The sequence below is a fragment of the Lactuca virosa genome, chromosome 4, assembly GCF_052849685.1.
Source record: "Lactuca virosa cultivar CGN04683 chromosome 4, Lactuca_virosa_CGN04683_v6, whole genome shotgun sequence".
In the NCBI taxonomy this organism is placed as follows: Eukaryota; Viridiplantae; Streptophyta; class Magnoliopsida; order Asterales; family Asteraceae; genus Lactuca; species Lactuca virosa.
In genome coordinates this window covers 72,435,383-72,452,212 of record NC_136429.1, presented here as the reverse complement: position 1 = coordinate 72,452,212, position 16,830 = coordinate 72,435,383, and the positions used below count along the sequence as shown (strand labels likewise).

General features: G+C 34.5%; 1 protein-coding gene across 1 annotated transcript; it reads left to right on the top strand.

Moving 5' to 3' along the window:
* Positions 1-7,689: 7,689 nt before the first annotated feature.
* On the top strand, positions 7,690-12,699 carry LOC145105390 (TMV resistance protein N-like). The gene is made up of 6 exons (XM_079042506.1): positions 7,690-8,132; positions 8,308-8,603; positions 9,407-10,529; positions 10,605-10,913; positions 11,016-12,344; positions 12,550-12,699. Exons 2-5 carry the CDS (start codon positions 8,548-8,550, stop codon positions 12,243-12,245), a joined length of 2,718 nt encoding a protein of 905 aa, XP_078898632.1. The 5' UTR covers positions 7,690-8,132; positions 8,308-8,547; the 3' UTR covers positions 12,246-12,344; positions 12,550-12,699.
* Positions 12,700-16,830: the final 4,131 nt, after the last annotated feature.

Here is a 16,830-nt window from a genome sequence, read left to right as displayed (position 1 = left end):
AAACACAATTATTTGAATCTATTCTCATATTGCAAAATCACAACGGGAAGTTTGACACGCAGCTCTGCAAACCTTCATCCTCATCGGCTTCCCAGCAAGTACCGCTTACCGGCGACCCTGATCACACTAATCTTGAAAGTAATGATGGAATGTGTAGAAGAACTTCCGCTTCCGTTTCCCCTGAATCGATTGATTGAAGAGATATGTGCACAGAAGCTTCTATGATATATGTGTTTTATGTAATTGTAGTTGTTATTCACTAAACTATGAGATAGTAGCATACGACTTAGAATCTGTACTTGAGGCCAGTATGATTTCCGGTAGTAGCTTCTTGTATTTCAGTGTGTGTCACTGCATACCAAATTATTTGTAAATTATTAAAAAGAAAAGTATATTTTGAGGTATAATTTGTATGAAAATCTGGATGTTACAACACGTGACCTATCAACACTCTTTTTGCGTTAATCTCAACAAAAGTATTTTTAAATTATATAAAATATAGATAGACAAATGTGACAAAATAGAGTTAATTAGCGATGATTATGTATTTTTTTTCTCTTCCTAATATTTATTAACATAACTAGGTTATAACCCGTGAAAACCACGGTTGGTATGATTAAAATAAATATATTAGATAAAAATAATAATAAATGTCAAAAAGAGAATATTAGTGTATTGTTGTTTGTAAGTAATTACGAATTAATTTGTTAAGTAAAATAAACATAATATCTTATCATATATTTCAAAAATGTTATTAGGATATGATTTTTTACTTTTAAATCATCATTATCATCATACATACTTATAAAGCTAGCATTTTTTCTTGAATCTCATGCATTTGAAACCCCATTTTTTAACTTCCTCAAACCACATTCATTTGAAATCCCCTTTTTTAACTAATGCAACTCAAAAGTTTTCTTAATTATGATTTAACACTTAAAAGTTTTATAACTTATATTATGTTTAATTAGCATTTAGTGAAAAGTTTACTATATAAAAAGGTCAATCTTTTGGGAAAACATGCATACAAATCATATACAAATTTCAGAAAGAAAGCAAACTTAAAGGTTTTTGTGTTGGGTTAAGGTCTTATGACCACTTTTGGAGATATGTTATTATATTAGAGCTTTTAATTTGTAAGTTTGTTATACTAATTCGTTTTTATATTTTCTTCGCTTTTGGATTATTGTAATACAGTCGTATATTGTGGTTTAATCGTTAATATATTGATCATATGTTATATAGGGTGATGTTGAAAATATTTAATTAAATATTTTAAATATGTTTTTTTTGTTTTGTAATTGTACCGTTTAAAAAAGATAATTAATTAACACTCATAGATATGTTATACTTTCCATCTCTCTCTCTCTCTCTCTCTCTATATATATATATATATATATATATATATATATATATATATATATATATATATATATATATATATATATATATATATATTATAATAGAGGTCAAAACACTTCAACCAAAATTCATTTAAAATCTAATATTTCAAATGTTTTTTAATAATGATTGTAAAAATTTCAACATGTGTTACTTAATTGATTGATTAATAAAAATATTAATGTTTTGAAACTCCTAACTCTTAAACTTATATTATTTAATTTGTTAGTTAACTAAAATATTTTTCCTACATAAAGATAACATTTTTATGTTTGGTTACTCATATTTGTTTATGTAATTAGAAAACAAGGTGTACATAGAATGACTACTTCAATTTCATATAGGAATCGATACCACTAGAGAGGTATGTTGTTTTTAACCGGTGGTAGGAGATCCACATACTCTTTTTAATTATTTATAATAATGCTTAGTAATATCTATTTTATATTCCTATTCACCTTAATTTTTTAGGTACAAATTAAGGAAGAGGATTCTCGGCGCACCAACATAAAGTCAAACGTACGCCTTGCAAAATACGTAATTAAAATTAAATATCATATTTACCAATCGACTTATTTTAAAACTTTTGATGACATTTATGTATAATGATATATTTTGTATGACTTCATTCTTAATTTCAATGTTTAATATTTGAAAGTTCATATATGAAACATTGGATGTTTTGGTGTAATATAAATAGTGTAATACAATGTTTATTAATTCAATATTGTTTATTAATAGTTCATTCAAAACAACTTATTTTTTATTTTATCCAAAAAATATTATCGGACATAAAAAAGTAGATTATATTAAGATTATACAAAAACTTATAATATATATTGGATATTATAAAAGTAAAAGTGAAGTTTATAAGGTATTGACTATATTAGATAATATCAAAATATAAGTTGATGGATTTTTATGTTATTTGATAATTCGGTTGATGCCTAGAACATGACTAAAAACGTAAATTTAAACATATTTCTATATTTTTCCATAATTATTTTAACCACTTAAATGCATTCTTGCGCAACGCACGAGGTTACGCCTAGTATATACTTATAAAGAAAGCCTTTTTCCTTTCACAACATTCATTTGAAACTCCCATGTATTTTTCCTTTCACCACATTCATTTGAAACTCCCATGACTTTTCAATTTCTTTCTAATAATAATTATAATTTGGTTAATTAGGTTAAATAAGTATCAAACATAAATTATAATCATATATAAACTAAATTTTATTATTAAAATAATATATTTACTTCTACTTATAAAGTTATATTTTTTTAACTTTTAACACATTATACTTAATTTATTAGTTTTAATATATTGCTGGATGTAAATCATTATCATTTTAAAGATAGAATTTTGGAACAATTTGTATAAAATACTTAAATTATTAATTTAAATATAACATTACAGGGTCAACTTAAATATAAGTTTTAGTTTAACTTAAACAACCCAAAGAATATTTTGTAAATAGTTAAAAGTGATAAAATGTAGTGTCTTTCTAATAATGATTATAAGTTGGCTAATAAGGTTAAATAAATATCAAACCTAAAGTGTAATCATAAATAAACTAAATTTCAGTTTTAAAATAATATCTTTACTTCTACTTATAAAGTTATGTCTTTAACTTTTAACATATTATACTTAATTTATTAGATTTAATATGTTGTTATATGTAAACCATTATCAGTTTAAAACTACAACTTTTGAATAGTTTGGACAAAATACTTACATTGTTAACTTAAATATAACAGTTTATTCTCAAATTAAATATAAATTTTAGTTCCACTTAAAAAGCCAAAGAATATTTTGTAAATAGTTAAAAGTGATAAATTGTAGTGATAAATGCAAACACTAAATTGTAATGTCAATTTAACTAAAATATTTCCTAAAGATATTTTTATAATCATTAAAAGTTTTCAAATATGTAGCTTAAAATAACTTACAATAACAATAGTTAAAAATAACTCTATTTAAATGATTATATTGTTACCTTTAAAATCAAAAAATAGTGTTTGATATATTAAATAATTAAAATGATAGAAATTAAAACATAAAGGAAATAAATTTTAAAAAATTAGTTAACAATAACAACAACTATAAATAACATTAAATCATATATTATATTTAATTTTATTCATGTATAACTCGCAGGTAGAAGACATTCAAACGGTTGAGAATATGAAGTTATAATAATTGTATATATTATCATATAATTCAAAATAATCAATATATTATATCAATTTAGTATACGAATTATTATAGCAAATTTAACAACAACGTTATTTTTATATTTTAAAAAAAACATATTTTGTAAAGACTTCAACTATATAGGTGTTTTTGCGCATTACAATGTCAACTTAAATATAATTTTCAGTTCCACTTAAAAAACCAAAGAATATTTTGTAAATAGTTAAAAGTGATAAATTGTAGTGATAAATGCAAAAACTAAATTGTAATCTCAATTGAATTAAAATATTTCTTAAAGATATTTTTATAATCGTTAAAAGTTTCCAAATAAGTAGTTTTAAATAATTTACAATAACAATAGTTAAAAATAATTCTATATAAATTGTTATATTGTTACCTTTAAAATCAAAAAATAATGTTTGATGTTTTAAATAATTATAATGATAAAAATTAAAACATTAAGCAAATAAATTTTAAAAAATTAACAATAACAACAACTATAAATAACATTAAATCATATATTATATTTAATTTTATTCATGTGCAACTCGCGGATAGAAGTCATTCAAACGATTAAGATTATGAAGTTATAATAGATGTATATATTATCATATAATTCAAAATAATCAATATATTATATCAATTTAGTATAAAAATTATTATATCAAATTTAACAACAACGTTATTGTTATATTTTTAAAACTACAGAAACAGAACCATACCACACATTTACACCCTGTTAAATTTTGATACTAAAACTAAAGAGAAAAAACCAAAATTTTGACCATCGTTTGCCATCGATAACATCAAAGAGAAATCAATTTAAGCGAAGCAAAGATAACGGTGATTACTCATTTGGTCCAAACATGAGGCCCGAGCTAATGATGTGTTTCTTTTGAGAGGATAATTGAGATGCAAAAATGAGAGGTGGGCTTCATTGAGCAATTTTAGGCATGGGAACGAGAAATCAAGAACTCACATAATACAAGATGAAAAAACATTACTTGTAGGTAACCAATACTTGAATATTAGGGCTCAAATCTACCTAAATAGTTATGGATAGTTTCTTGGGTATGACAGAGGGTCTTTTAAGAAGAAGAAAACATACATTAGGTGAAGACTAGTATCATCCCACTGTAAACCTCCCCCGCCAAAACCTTTTGCTGTTCTCATATTGTTGTATACGCAAACGAAGAATCCAGATCGATATTCGATACCCTATATGATTCAAACACCCCATATTCTTCAACTATTTCTTCAGCCTCAAAATTCCTAGATCTACACACATAGCGAACTTAAATTCTGGCATAAATCTTGCTGGTGGGAATAAGTGGTTGATTCAGACAGTGTCTCTGTAAGGTTGCAGATGGTCATTTTACCGCAACAGTGAAAGTGTTATGCTCATTGGGTGTTGCACCATATAATGGTGATACTATTAAAGCTTTGGAGGACAAACACCCTTTCAGGCCACCCCTATCCATGTCGAGCCCCATAATTTCTGAACCTCCCCTTGTAGCAGACTTTGACTGTGTATTTGGTTGCATCAAATCCTTCCCTAAAGGAACTTCTTACGGGAGAGATGGCTTGAGGGCTCAACACTTACTAGATTCCCTTTGTGGAGAAGGGTCTGATATTGCCACAGATCTCATACATGCTATCACTTCAGTGGTTAATTTATGGTTAGCGGGAAGATGTCCAACCATTTTGGCAAAGTTTGTTGTGTCCGCTCCTCTCACGCCTCTACTTAAACCTGACAACGGGATCCGTCCAATTGCAGTAAGCACTATCTGGAGACATCTGGTTTCCAAGGTTGCCATGAAAGGTGTGGGTAAAGAAATGGCCAAGTACCTTAATGATTTTCAGTTCGAGGTTGGTGTATCCAACGGTGCTAAGGCTATGTTACACAGTGCCAATAGGGTGTTGAGCGAACACCATGCTGATGGGTCTCTTGTAATGCTGACTGTGGATTTCTCGAATGCCTTTAACCTGGTGGATCGATCAACATTTCTCCACGAGGTTAAGAAGATGTGCCCTTCCATTTATTTGTGGGTGAATTTCTTATACGGGCAAGCAACGAGACTTTATATCGGAGACCAACATATATGGTCTGCCACTGGGGTGCAGCAAGGTGACCCCTTGGGCCATCTTCTTTTTTCCCTCGTTTTGCACCCGCTTGTACACAAGATTAGAGACAATTGTAAGCTCCTTCTCCATGCTTGGTATCTAGATGATGGGACTGTCATTGGGGATTCAGAGGAGGTGGCTAGAGTGTTGAACATTATTCGGTTGCATGGTCCAGGCTTGGGTCTTGAGTTGAACATCTAGAAAACGGAGATTTTTTGGCCCTCCTGTGATGGTAGGAAGCTTCGTGCCGATTTATTCACAACGGATATAGGGAGACCTTCTTTGGGGGTGAAGCTCCTTGGGGGGGCTGTTAGCAGAGACACAGGGTTTATTAGCGGGCTGGCCATGAAGAGAGTGGGCAATGCTGTTGATTTGATGAGCCTTCTTCCACAACTATGTGACCCGCAGAGTGAGCTCCTTTTGCTTTGATCATGTATGGGCATTGCAAAACTTTTCTTTGGTTTAAGGACATACCATCTGGTACACATAGAAGAGGCAACTTTGTTCTTTGACAAAGGATTGCGCAGGTCTATCGAGGATATGGTGGTATGTGGAGGCCCCTTCTTTGGAGACATTCAGTGGCGCCTGGCTTCCTTACCTATTCGTTTTGGTGGTTTGGGTTTGTAGGCATACGAGGTTTCCTCCTACGCATTTGTAGCCTCGAGGAACCAATCTTGGGCATTACAAGACCACATCTTACGTGACAGTGGTGTATGTGGTATGGACTCGGATTACCTACGTGCTATGACTCGTCTTCGTGATACGATTCCGAGATTTGACTGTAGCGGTTTCACTAATAAGGACACCGCTCCCCCTAAATCCCAAAAAGCTTTGGCGTGTGCCCTTTTTAGCAAAATCGTCCAAGATATGGAAGTCGACTTCGACATGACTGTCAGACAGAAAGCAGTCTTTGAGTGTCTGCGGGCACCTCATGCTCTGGATTTTCTGCTAACTATCCCTATTGATGGTCTTGGCCAGCATATGTCTCCTGTGGAGTACCGAACTATCCTTCGTTACCGCCTCATGATTCCCCTATTCCCAATTGACGAGATATGCCCAGTTTTCCGCAAGGCATGTTTGGATACCTTTGGGGAACACGTGGTTCATTGTAGAGAGCTCCCTGGTTTCAAGTACATACATGATGTGGTTCGGGATGTTCTCTTTGATGCTTGTCGGCGTGCTGATATTTTTGTGAAGAAAGAAGCGCCAGTGAACTTTTTGACGGACCCGCAGGATGGAAGGTCCACATTTAGACCGGTTAACATTTTGGTCTTTGGATGAATAGGAGGGAAGCATGCGTGCGTGGATCTTACTGGGGTCTCTCCTCTCGTTGGTTTGGGGATCGGGGGTTTCACAGCAGGGCATGCCGCTTTGAAAGCCACTGCGTGCAAAGTGGTAAAGCATGAGAATGCATGTATAGAAAATCAACATGTGTTTGTACCTTTTGCATTCGATACATTTGGTTTTCTCGCACCAGAGGCGGTGGAGCTCCTCAATAGAGTCCAACGGGTCATGCATTCTAATGTCATATCTCCTAGATCCACAAATGTTGTTTTCAAAAGAATTGATTTTGCCATCCAGAAAGGGCTAGCGGCACAACTTGTTGCCCGTTTGCCTTCAATCGATATGTATTGAACTATATTAGTGTTTAATACTAAAAAGTTCTTTGCCAATGGAGCGTTTCTGTAATAAATGCAACTTTTTAGAGTGAAAAAAAAAGCATATATTTATAAAGATTTCAACTACATATGTGTTTCTGCGCAATGCGCGTGCATTCGCCTAGTTTTGAATTGAAGTTGATTTGTTACCAAAATAAGAAAATGGTCTAAATCCTAGAAAATGCAACGTGTCAACAAAAAAATGCTAAAAAGTGGACATATAATATAACCTTTTTAGGTTTTATTTATTAGAATAAATTAAAGAAGATATCTATTTTATTTTTCTCTCTTTCGAGTTTAGAAACACAAAAACATAAGACAATCTTTTGAGTATCTTTGATTTTCTTCTCTTATTTTTTTCTCTCTGTTCTTTCCTTTACTAAACTCAGGAACAGAGCTTGCATAGGAGTTATCCACAGCGACAGGGTCAACGGTTCCACGGCAACAAAGTAGGAAACTGGAATCGAACAAATCCAGCGCAACAAACGGGAAACTGGAATCGAACAAGGAGCTCACAGAGGAGGAAAGGAGATGAAGACTGGAGGTTCGCTGGACAGAAGGTAACAATTCTGTTTCAGAAATCCGGCGACGGCTACTGCTAGGTTCCGTCAACGGCTGAGGGCGGCGGATCTATTTTTCAGTAAGGGAGACGGCGGCGGCTGTCTGTTTCAGTACGGGCGGTGACGGCAACCGCTAGGTTTCGTCGTCGTCGGCAGCTAGGGTTTAGGCGACATTCCGGCGACGCAAGGGTAGGTCGCCGACATGGCTTTAATCCTATTTAATTGAACATATTTTTGGAAAGCTTTTGTATCTATTTATATACAAAACAAGATAAAGGGATAATCAAGATCTAATTAAACCTATATCTTTTTTTAAACGGCTACATACTCTATAATCTATTTGTAAATTATATCATTGTCTTAGACGCGACTTCAAAATCTCAACCAATTTCTCGCTGGAACCATGTCAACACCAAATACCAAATACCATTGGGCTATAAGCCCTTTGGTAAATACATATATATCTAAAAGAAGATAGAATGCCACAAGACTACCGAGCACACTGCCGTGTGTTCTTTGATGTGGAACCCTTCAAAGTCCACAAACAAACCGGAGCAGTTAGTAAAGCCTTTGGCAAGCTTAACAAGGAAGAGGCTGTTGGGAAATGGAGTCAGGGAGATGGAGGCAGGCTTTGACAGAAGCAGCCAGCAGTGCAGATGGGTAATTCATTTATCATGTCTGTGCATTAATATAATTTCAAGTATTTGTTTCTAATAAGTATGGGGTGTAAAAAAATTCATCTAGATATCATGTTGTATTGTTAGATTATAACTTAAATTCATGAGGCTATGTTGAAGGGTGAGTGTCCACAGTCACCCTTGGGCTTTGAAACTTTTTCGTTGTTGCATAATAAAATCAAGATGGACACCTATTAACAATCTAGCTGGACACACAAACCATTTAAGATTGTTTTGAATTTTTTTATGCATCAACATACAATATATATATATATATATATATATATATATATATATATATATTATGAGGTTAAGAGATGGTTAACAAACTTTTGTACCCTTAGTTGCTCTCTAGCATTTTCATAATAAAGTCTTGCTGTTTGGGAAAAAAAGAGATAGTTAACAATAATACAATCTTTTATTAAGATATATAATCTATTTTTAAATCTTTTAAATTTGTAAACTATAAGATAAAGTAATATGTAAGATGAGAAAAAATAACAGAGTGAGATAGGCAAACAAAAATAATAAAGTTAATACTATGCTTGTCTTAGATAGTTTTATTACAATCTGACCCGATATTGTGACCCGTTTTTTTGTCACTTTTCACGTCAGAACATGTAAGTTTGAATCCTGGATTCGCCACTGCTTAAATTTGAGTGTTGTCGAAAGAGGAAACATGGAATATGCATATGTTTTTACTTGCAAGTTTGTATGTTATATACTTCAAGTTAATTTATCACTTGGGATCTTAAGGAAGCTAATTGTATCTTATTTAATCTACAGGAATGCGGTTGAGTTCATCGAAAACATTGTTAAAGAGATTTGGCTCAACTTACGTTCCATTAATGGGAACATCAATAGCAAATCGATAGACATGGGGCCCCAGATAGATGAAATTTTATCATTTTCTGGACGCAGGGATGGTGATGTTTGCATGATAGGGATCACAGGGAGGGAAGGTATTGGGAAGACAACCTTGGCTACAGCTATTTGTGATAGAGAATCTTCTCATTTTGAAGGTACAAGCTTTGTGGCAAATGTTAGGGAAATTTCAGAACCCTCTCTGTCCGGTTTGATGTCGTTGCAAAAAAAAATCCTATCGGATGTCTTGGTTGATGAAGACATCATCATAAGTAGTGTTTCCGAGGGGAAGAACACGATTAAAGAGAAGTTGGGTCATCAAAAGGTTCTTGTTGTTCTAGATGATGTGGATCGCATAGAACAGCTTCAAGCATTAGCGGGTGCACCTAATTGGTTTGGTAAAGGAAGTATGATAATCATTTCCGCAAGAGATGAGAAAATACTGCTACAGCACGGAGTTGAACATATTCATCTTGTCCCTGCATTACCAGAAGAGGAAGCAATTCATCTCTTCAGTTGGTTTGCATTTGGGGGAGATAATCCAGTTAAAGGGTACAAACAGCTATCACTTGAAGTTGTAGATTGTGCTGCTGGTCTCCCCTTAGCAATCAAACTTTTGGGTTCGTTTCTTCGTGATAAAAACGAGAGTGAATGGAGAGATGTGCTAAAATATCTTAAACTAATTTCTTTCGATAAAATACTAGAATGTTTTGAGCTATGTCAGAATATATTAGAATCAAGCTATAACAGCTTGGAGGATGTTAACAAGGACATATTCCTAGATGTTGCATGCTTCATGAAGGGGTTGCTGGAAAATGATGCAATTAGAATTCTTGAAAGCTGTAGACTTAGTGTTACAGATGGTTTAAGAGTTCTTGAAAGAAAATCTCTCCTAACTGTTTCACATGATCACCGCTTGGGCATGGATACTTATATAGAATGCATGGGCAGAAATATCGTTCGCCGTTTGCACCCCTATCAGCCCAACCAACATAGCCGATTGTGGATTCGGAAGGAAATTGAAGATGTATTGGCTAATGACCTGGTAAGGATCAAGTTTACATGGAACACATTCTAATTAGTCGACACAAGTTTCATGGTCACTATTCTTGTATTACAGGGTACTGAAGCGACAAGATGTATACTACTGTCGGAACTGCAACTCAGTCATCACGTTATTATGGAAGGTGTTGGACGCATGGACGAACTTAGATGTCTTATCGTGGAATCTGAAAATGAGAATGATGATCTTTCCGGTGATTGGGAGTTTGATGAAGTTAGACAATACCTTCCAAATGCATTACGATTTCTGAGATGGGTTTGTTACCCTTTCCTGTCTTTACCCGTAACATTCCACGCAAGTAATCTTGTTACACTTGAACTGCCTGGCAGCAGAATCACACAACTTTGGGAAGACGGAGAAATAAGGGTAGAATAATGATTCACTATAATGTTATACATGTACCAGTTAGTTAGTTAGTTATTACAACAATATTCATCTTTTTTTTTTTTTTCGTTTTTCTTATTGTAGGTTCTGAACAATCTTCGATTCCTTGACCTTAGTCGCTCAATGTTGACGACCCTTGACCTTCAGCTGACTCCGCGGCTTGAGTGGTTAGAGCTCAAAGAATGTCATGATTTGGTGGTTCTTCTCACGCCAGTTGGAAGCCCAACAAGGCTTTTCCACTTAGACTTAATCGGTTGTTCAAGCTTTGATGCTTTTTCTTATATCAAACGGTTGGAATCACTGAAGCTTCTTTCTTTATCTAAGTTACACGTGACAGCCAAGTCCCTACAGAAATTCTCAAGGCGCACCAATATCCCAACGCTTGAGTTTACATGTTCTTATACCGAAGAAGTACCCTCATCAAGTAGAGAAGGTCTGAAGTTTGTTTCTCTAAATCTTCAGCCTCGCACAAAACTTGAGAGTGTTTCAAGAAGCATTTGTGGTTTAGAACACCTGAGGCACCTTACATTGGAGGGCTGTATTCCAGAGGTGCCCAACGACCTTGGCCAGTTACAATGCTTAGAGACGCTTAATTTGTTGTATACACTGATTAAATGTCTTCCGGATAGCATTTGTATGTTAAAACATCTGAAATCTCTCAAAGTTAAATCCTGTTTGCTTCTTGAAGAGTTACCCAAGGATCTTGGCCAATTAGAATGTTTGGAGAAGCTAAGTTTGCTGTCTACGGGTATCAGACGTCTTCCAGATAGCATCTGTATATTGAAACGTTTGAGATCTCTCAAAGTTAAATCTTGTTTGCTTCTTGAGGAGGTACCCAAGGATATTGGCCAATTAGTATGTTTAGAGAAGCTTAACTTTTTGTCTGCGAGTATTAAATGTCTTCCGGATAGCATTTGCATGTTGGAATGTCTGAAATCTCTCAAACTTGAACTTTGTGGGTCCCTTGAGAGGTTACCGAAGGATCTTGGCAAATTAAATTGTTTAGAGAGGCTAATCCTAACAGAGTGTACGTCTTTGAAATATATTCCAAACAGCATCTGTAAGATTAGTAATCTGAAATGGTTTCATCTCCCCTTTTGTGATCAAGTTAAGGAATTGCCTGTTCAACTTGGACATTTACAATGTTTAAGTGAGCTAAACGTAAAAGGTACAGGCATAAGTCATCTTCCGCTGAGCATTTCTTTAGTGGAAGATCTGCGTATTATTGGATCTGTGGCTGTTCTTCAGACATGTGAATTTATATCCGAGATACAAACCTCAGAAGGTGAATTCTTCTGCTACATACAGCCGTGATATTGGGAATAGGACACCCACCCACATAAGTAGTCTCTTTCCTCTTTAGGGATGATTACGAGAAGCACTCAGGGCCAATGGAGTGGATTTACTAAATAGGTACTTTCTTTGTCTTCTGTTAGTCGTCTTACACTCTTACTTCAATTGGAACTTTAACTTGATCTGTTAGCAACTTAGAATCCATGAATTAGATGATAAATTCCTCGTGAAAGGTGGGTTCGTGCAATAAAACATGTTCCTGTTTTCAACATTTGAAATCCGCATGTGTTGTTACCAATAATAACATTTGGACCATTTCTTGCAGTTAGGAGTGCAAAAGACATGAAAGCAAGCATCATACAACTGCGTCCACATAAAAACTATCTGGTTTTATATCATTTCTTGTAATCGACTAATGTTGGCCTGAATATTTTGAGTTTCTATAGTATTATGCTTTTTTTTTTCTTTGTGCTAATGATGCTCCTAAACCATAATTATGCATTGAAGTATGCTGCTGAGGTATTGCACCTTTACAGAAAAGTACGGAATTCTAGCTGTGTGCTGTTTTTGGAATCGACTTTCCTTTTATATGCGGTATTTATACATAGCTGTTGCACATTTCTTTATTTCTATGTAGACTCTTATTATATTTAGGAAGTTTGAATTTATAAAGAAAATGAGAATAATATTGAACTATTGAAATTGAAGTGTTTATTTCTTTTTTAAATTTAAACAAATAATTTAAATAAATATACAAGGATAATAATTGGGATTCAATCTAGGAATTTTGAAATTAGAAGAAAAAAAATTGCATTAATAAAATTGATAGCTATTTATTATTATATTTGTAACAATTATTATATTTAAATATCATGTGAAATTTAATAAATTAGAAAAAAAAAATCATAATATTATATGTGAAAAAAATTTAATTTAAAATAAATAGAAATGAAAGGACAATTAATGAGAGTGACACATGGCAAAATAAAATGGTAGAATATATTAGAAATTATTAAGGAAATATTAGGTGATTACGAGGACTCCTTATTAGTTGGGAAACCTCCTGACTATTAGGGGTTTTAGCTTAGGATAGGATTCTTGCAAGACTATTTTATGAAGTTGACAGATGCTTAGTTATACATATTACCGACTACCTTCTCTCTTCAACAACGTTTTTTTTTCTTCTGTTTTGTGGTTTATTTATTTATTTATTTATTTGGACTTCCACTTGTTGTGTTGTGGTTGTGCTTTGCAAGTATCTTCTTATAACATGTGATTTTGGTTGATTTTCTTGAATTTAGATGGACTTTTTTTTTTTTTCCAATTTTTTTTTTCTTAGGGCATCTTCAACCCTACACTAAAAAACCATTTTTATACAATAAATTAGTGTTAAATATAGTGTAATTGGTTGACAGCTCAAAAACAGAGATAAAATTTTCATTGAAAGACTATCAATTCATTCATTAATTGTTTCAAAATCCAACACCAAATATAATATCCAAAACATCAGATTACAATTATTTAAAATGCATAAATCATGAGGGAATGATGTTGTGTCATCACGTCGGACCATTCTCTTTCGAATTAGAAGTACCTGAAAGCATAAACATAAACTGTAAACACAAAGTTTAGTGAGTTCTCCAAAGTACCACATACCAAAACATACAATTGGGCTTAACCCTACCCGATATACATATATGAGCCCCGTCCTAGGGCCTTGCCCTGGGGTATCTTTCAACCCGAACATACAATAATGGGCCCCACCCTGGGGTCTATTTCAACCCATCATACAAACACATATAAGCTACATAACAACTATCATCCTAAATAACACAACAATGGGCCGACATTGGTGCCTTCGACCCATGGGTACAATGAGAAGACTCACCTCACAGACAGACGAAATAGCTGCAACAGCACGTTGCTCCAAAAACCAACTCTAACGGCCACTTTCATAAATAATAGTGACCAAAACTCAGACTACAAGTCAAAATACTCAAAATACCCCTAAGTCAAACTTAGTCAAATCCTGGTCAAAATCAAAAGTCAAACCAGCTAGTCGCCACGTCGTGGCCGCAAACTGACAAAATAGGCGGGTCTTGACCAAGTCACCACGTTGTGGCGACCTCAACTATGCCGTGGTGATGAGTCTGGACAGCTTAAACCATTAAGTCATTTCCTTCAACTACAAAATCTCCAAGGTTCAGATCTGGTCCTTCCCATGGTCTTGATGGGTAAAGTTTCCAACTTTACCCCTCAAACCCTTCTATAAGCCAAATTTCTAGCCCCAACCACTAATGGTAACTTAATGCATCAAGATTCTCATTAAGCACCAAATCCTTAGAGTTGCACCTCCAAGGTTTCCAGAAAGGTTTCATACTCCAAAGAGACCTTAAAAATCGTGGCTTTATGGACTTGCATGTCCAATCCAATACATGCCTTTTCCATTTTAGGTAAACAAAAGGGTTCAATGACTAAAATCCCATACATGACATCCAAAACATGATTATAATTCAGATCCAAGACACTAAAAGCTCTATTTGACCTAGAGATTCATAAAGGTGCAAACTTTATGAGATCTCATTACTTAAGTGCATCAAAATCATGGAAAAAGGGGACAAAAACAAGAGATATAGCAACATGGCAAGAAAAGGTTGAGTGACACTCACCAAGGTCCAAGAGATAAGCTTAGCTGGAGAAATGATGCTTGCCAGGTAACCACCTCACCAAGAGCTTCCTTCCCCTACTAAAATCACCAAAAAGCACCAAGAATGAGCTCACAACTTCAATGGAGGCTAGGGTTAGGGTTTCTGAGGTTGGGAGGAAGATGGAGGCTGAAATCCTAGCCTTAATGTTCCTTATATAGGGTTCAAAACCCGAAATTAGGGTTTTCACAAAAAAAAACACCTGCCACGTCGTGGTGCCCCAAGACCACGTCGTGGCGGGTCATTAAAATCTTGCGATCCCACATAATCTACCACGTCGTGGTGATGCTCCACCACGCCGTGACCACCCCTTTTAAAATACATACAAGAAAGTTGATTCGTACCTGGATCGGATGTTACAACATGATAATAAAACATAAGACACTTGAAACTAAAACATAGGAAACATAAAAATAACATCACTTAAGTATGCAGATACACATCGACCCCATTATACGTATGTCACACCCCCAAACCGCAACGGCAGAAACGTTCGGGGGCGGAGGACGTCATGTATAGTATCACAACAATTGTATAATAGTAATCAAAGCAAGCACAACCATTACATTGATAAGTAAAGTATTTACATCTGTTCAATACGTAGTTTGTATGACATCAAAATGTATAACAAAAGTATAAAAGACGCGACTCTAAAAGCTCCGTCTTCTCAAAACCTGCGGGTGTACTTGTCTTACCGGTTCCATGAGAATACAAGTGATTTTGAAAGTGTATCAACATTTAAGTTGGTGAGTTAATAAATATGTTTTTGTGATGGAAAATACTTATCTTTGTTACTAGAAAATGCTATAGTTTATCTCCAAAGAGTCCAATGTTTTCTTTAGTGAATGTAGTGTAGTCTTGTAAATAGATAGGCTATGTATGTTCCTTGTAATTGTATAGTGTATTAGTGTATTTGTAACACCGTAAATTTTCAAACAAATTTTTTCATTTAAAAACACAATTATCTAATTTTCAAAACCACAGAATCCCACAAGTATCAAATTATCAAACACATATTCCAAAACTGTTTATGACACAAATCCAGGATCCTCAAAACATATCTCCAACTCGTGTGTGTGTGTACAATCAAGCCGGTGCCTTCCCGTGATCATGAGAGGTACCTGAAACACATAACACATAACACGGTAAGCATGAAGCTTAGTGAGTTCCCCAAAATACCACACTCGTCTCATTAGCCTCTCATGGCTATACTCGAATAAGACCCTCCGGTCAATGTGTTTCAGTGTGTTTTGATCTTTTGACTGCGGTTTGAATGATCTCCAGCTGCTTCCGAGTCATACGATGCATGGCAGTCATTGGAATGAAGTATTTGGTTTCATTATCTGTTCGTTTGAAAATGACTCCAAGATCAATAAAGTTTGTTGCTCCTAAGGATCTTTCTTGAAAACCTTCGGTGAGCACCGGAGCAGGATCTAGGGCTAGAAGATTAAACTTCGGAGCAAGGACTGGGTGAATATCTGCATCGATCTTCGCAAAATCACACACAGTTTCCTTAAGATATGTGCAGACTCTTTCATATGCAATCTTCATATTTGGATGTTTTTCAGACTTGATCTGAAATAGCCTTGCAATTAGAAATACTTCCTCCGGATTCATACACGGGAAGTCTGCTTGGGTTCGGATGTAGTCTAAATTTCTTCTAGTTAGTGTATATTGGATGAAGTCTGATTTCATAAACTTCCTTGGCTTGAAGTTCTTGACTGCGGAAGATCTGTCATTAGACCAGATGCTCTCAATTTTAGATCCATGCTTGGCATGAAATCTGTTAAGTCTTTCGAATTCGAGAGGTAGCCTTTGATCATCAGGGAGGCTGTGGTAAAATGATTCAAAAACTGTGAAGAACTTCGCATTGGGGGAGATAGGAATGTACCAATAGCCGT

Bases quoted from the DNA above. Each gene is read 5' to 3' on its own strand.
- LOC145105390 (XM_079042506.1), top strand. From the start codon at position 8,548: ATGGAGTCAGGGAGATGGAGGCAGGCTTTGACAGAAGCAGCCAGCAGT. The intron at 8,604-9,406 runs GTAATTCATTTA...TTTAATCTACAG, and splicing joins GCAGCCAGCAGTGCAGATGG to GAATGCGGTTGAGTTCATCG. The intron at 10,914-11,015 runs GTAGAATAATGA...TTCTTATTGTAG, and splicing joins GGGAAGACGGAGAAATAAGG to GTTCTGAACAATCTTCGATT.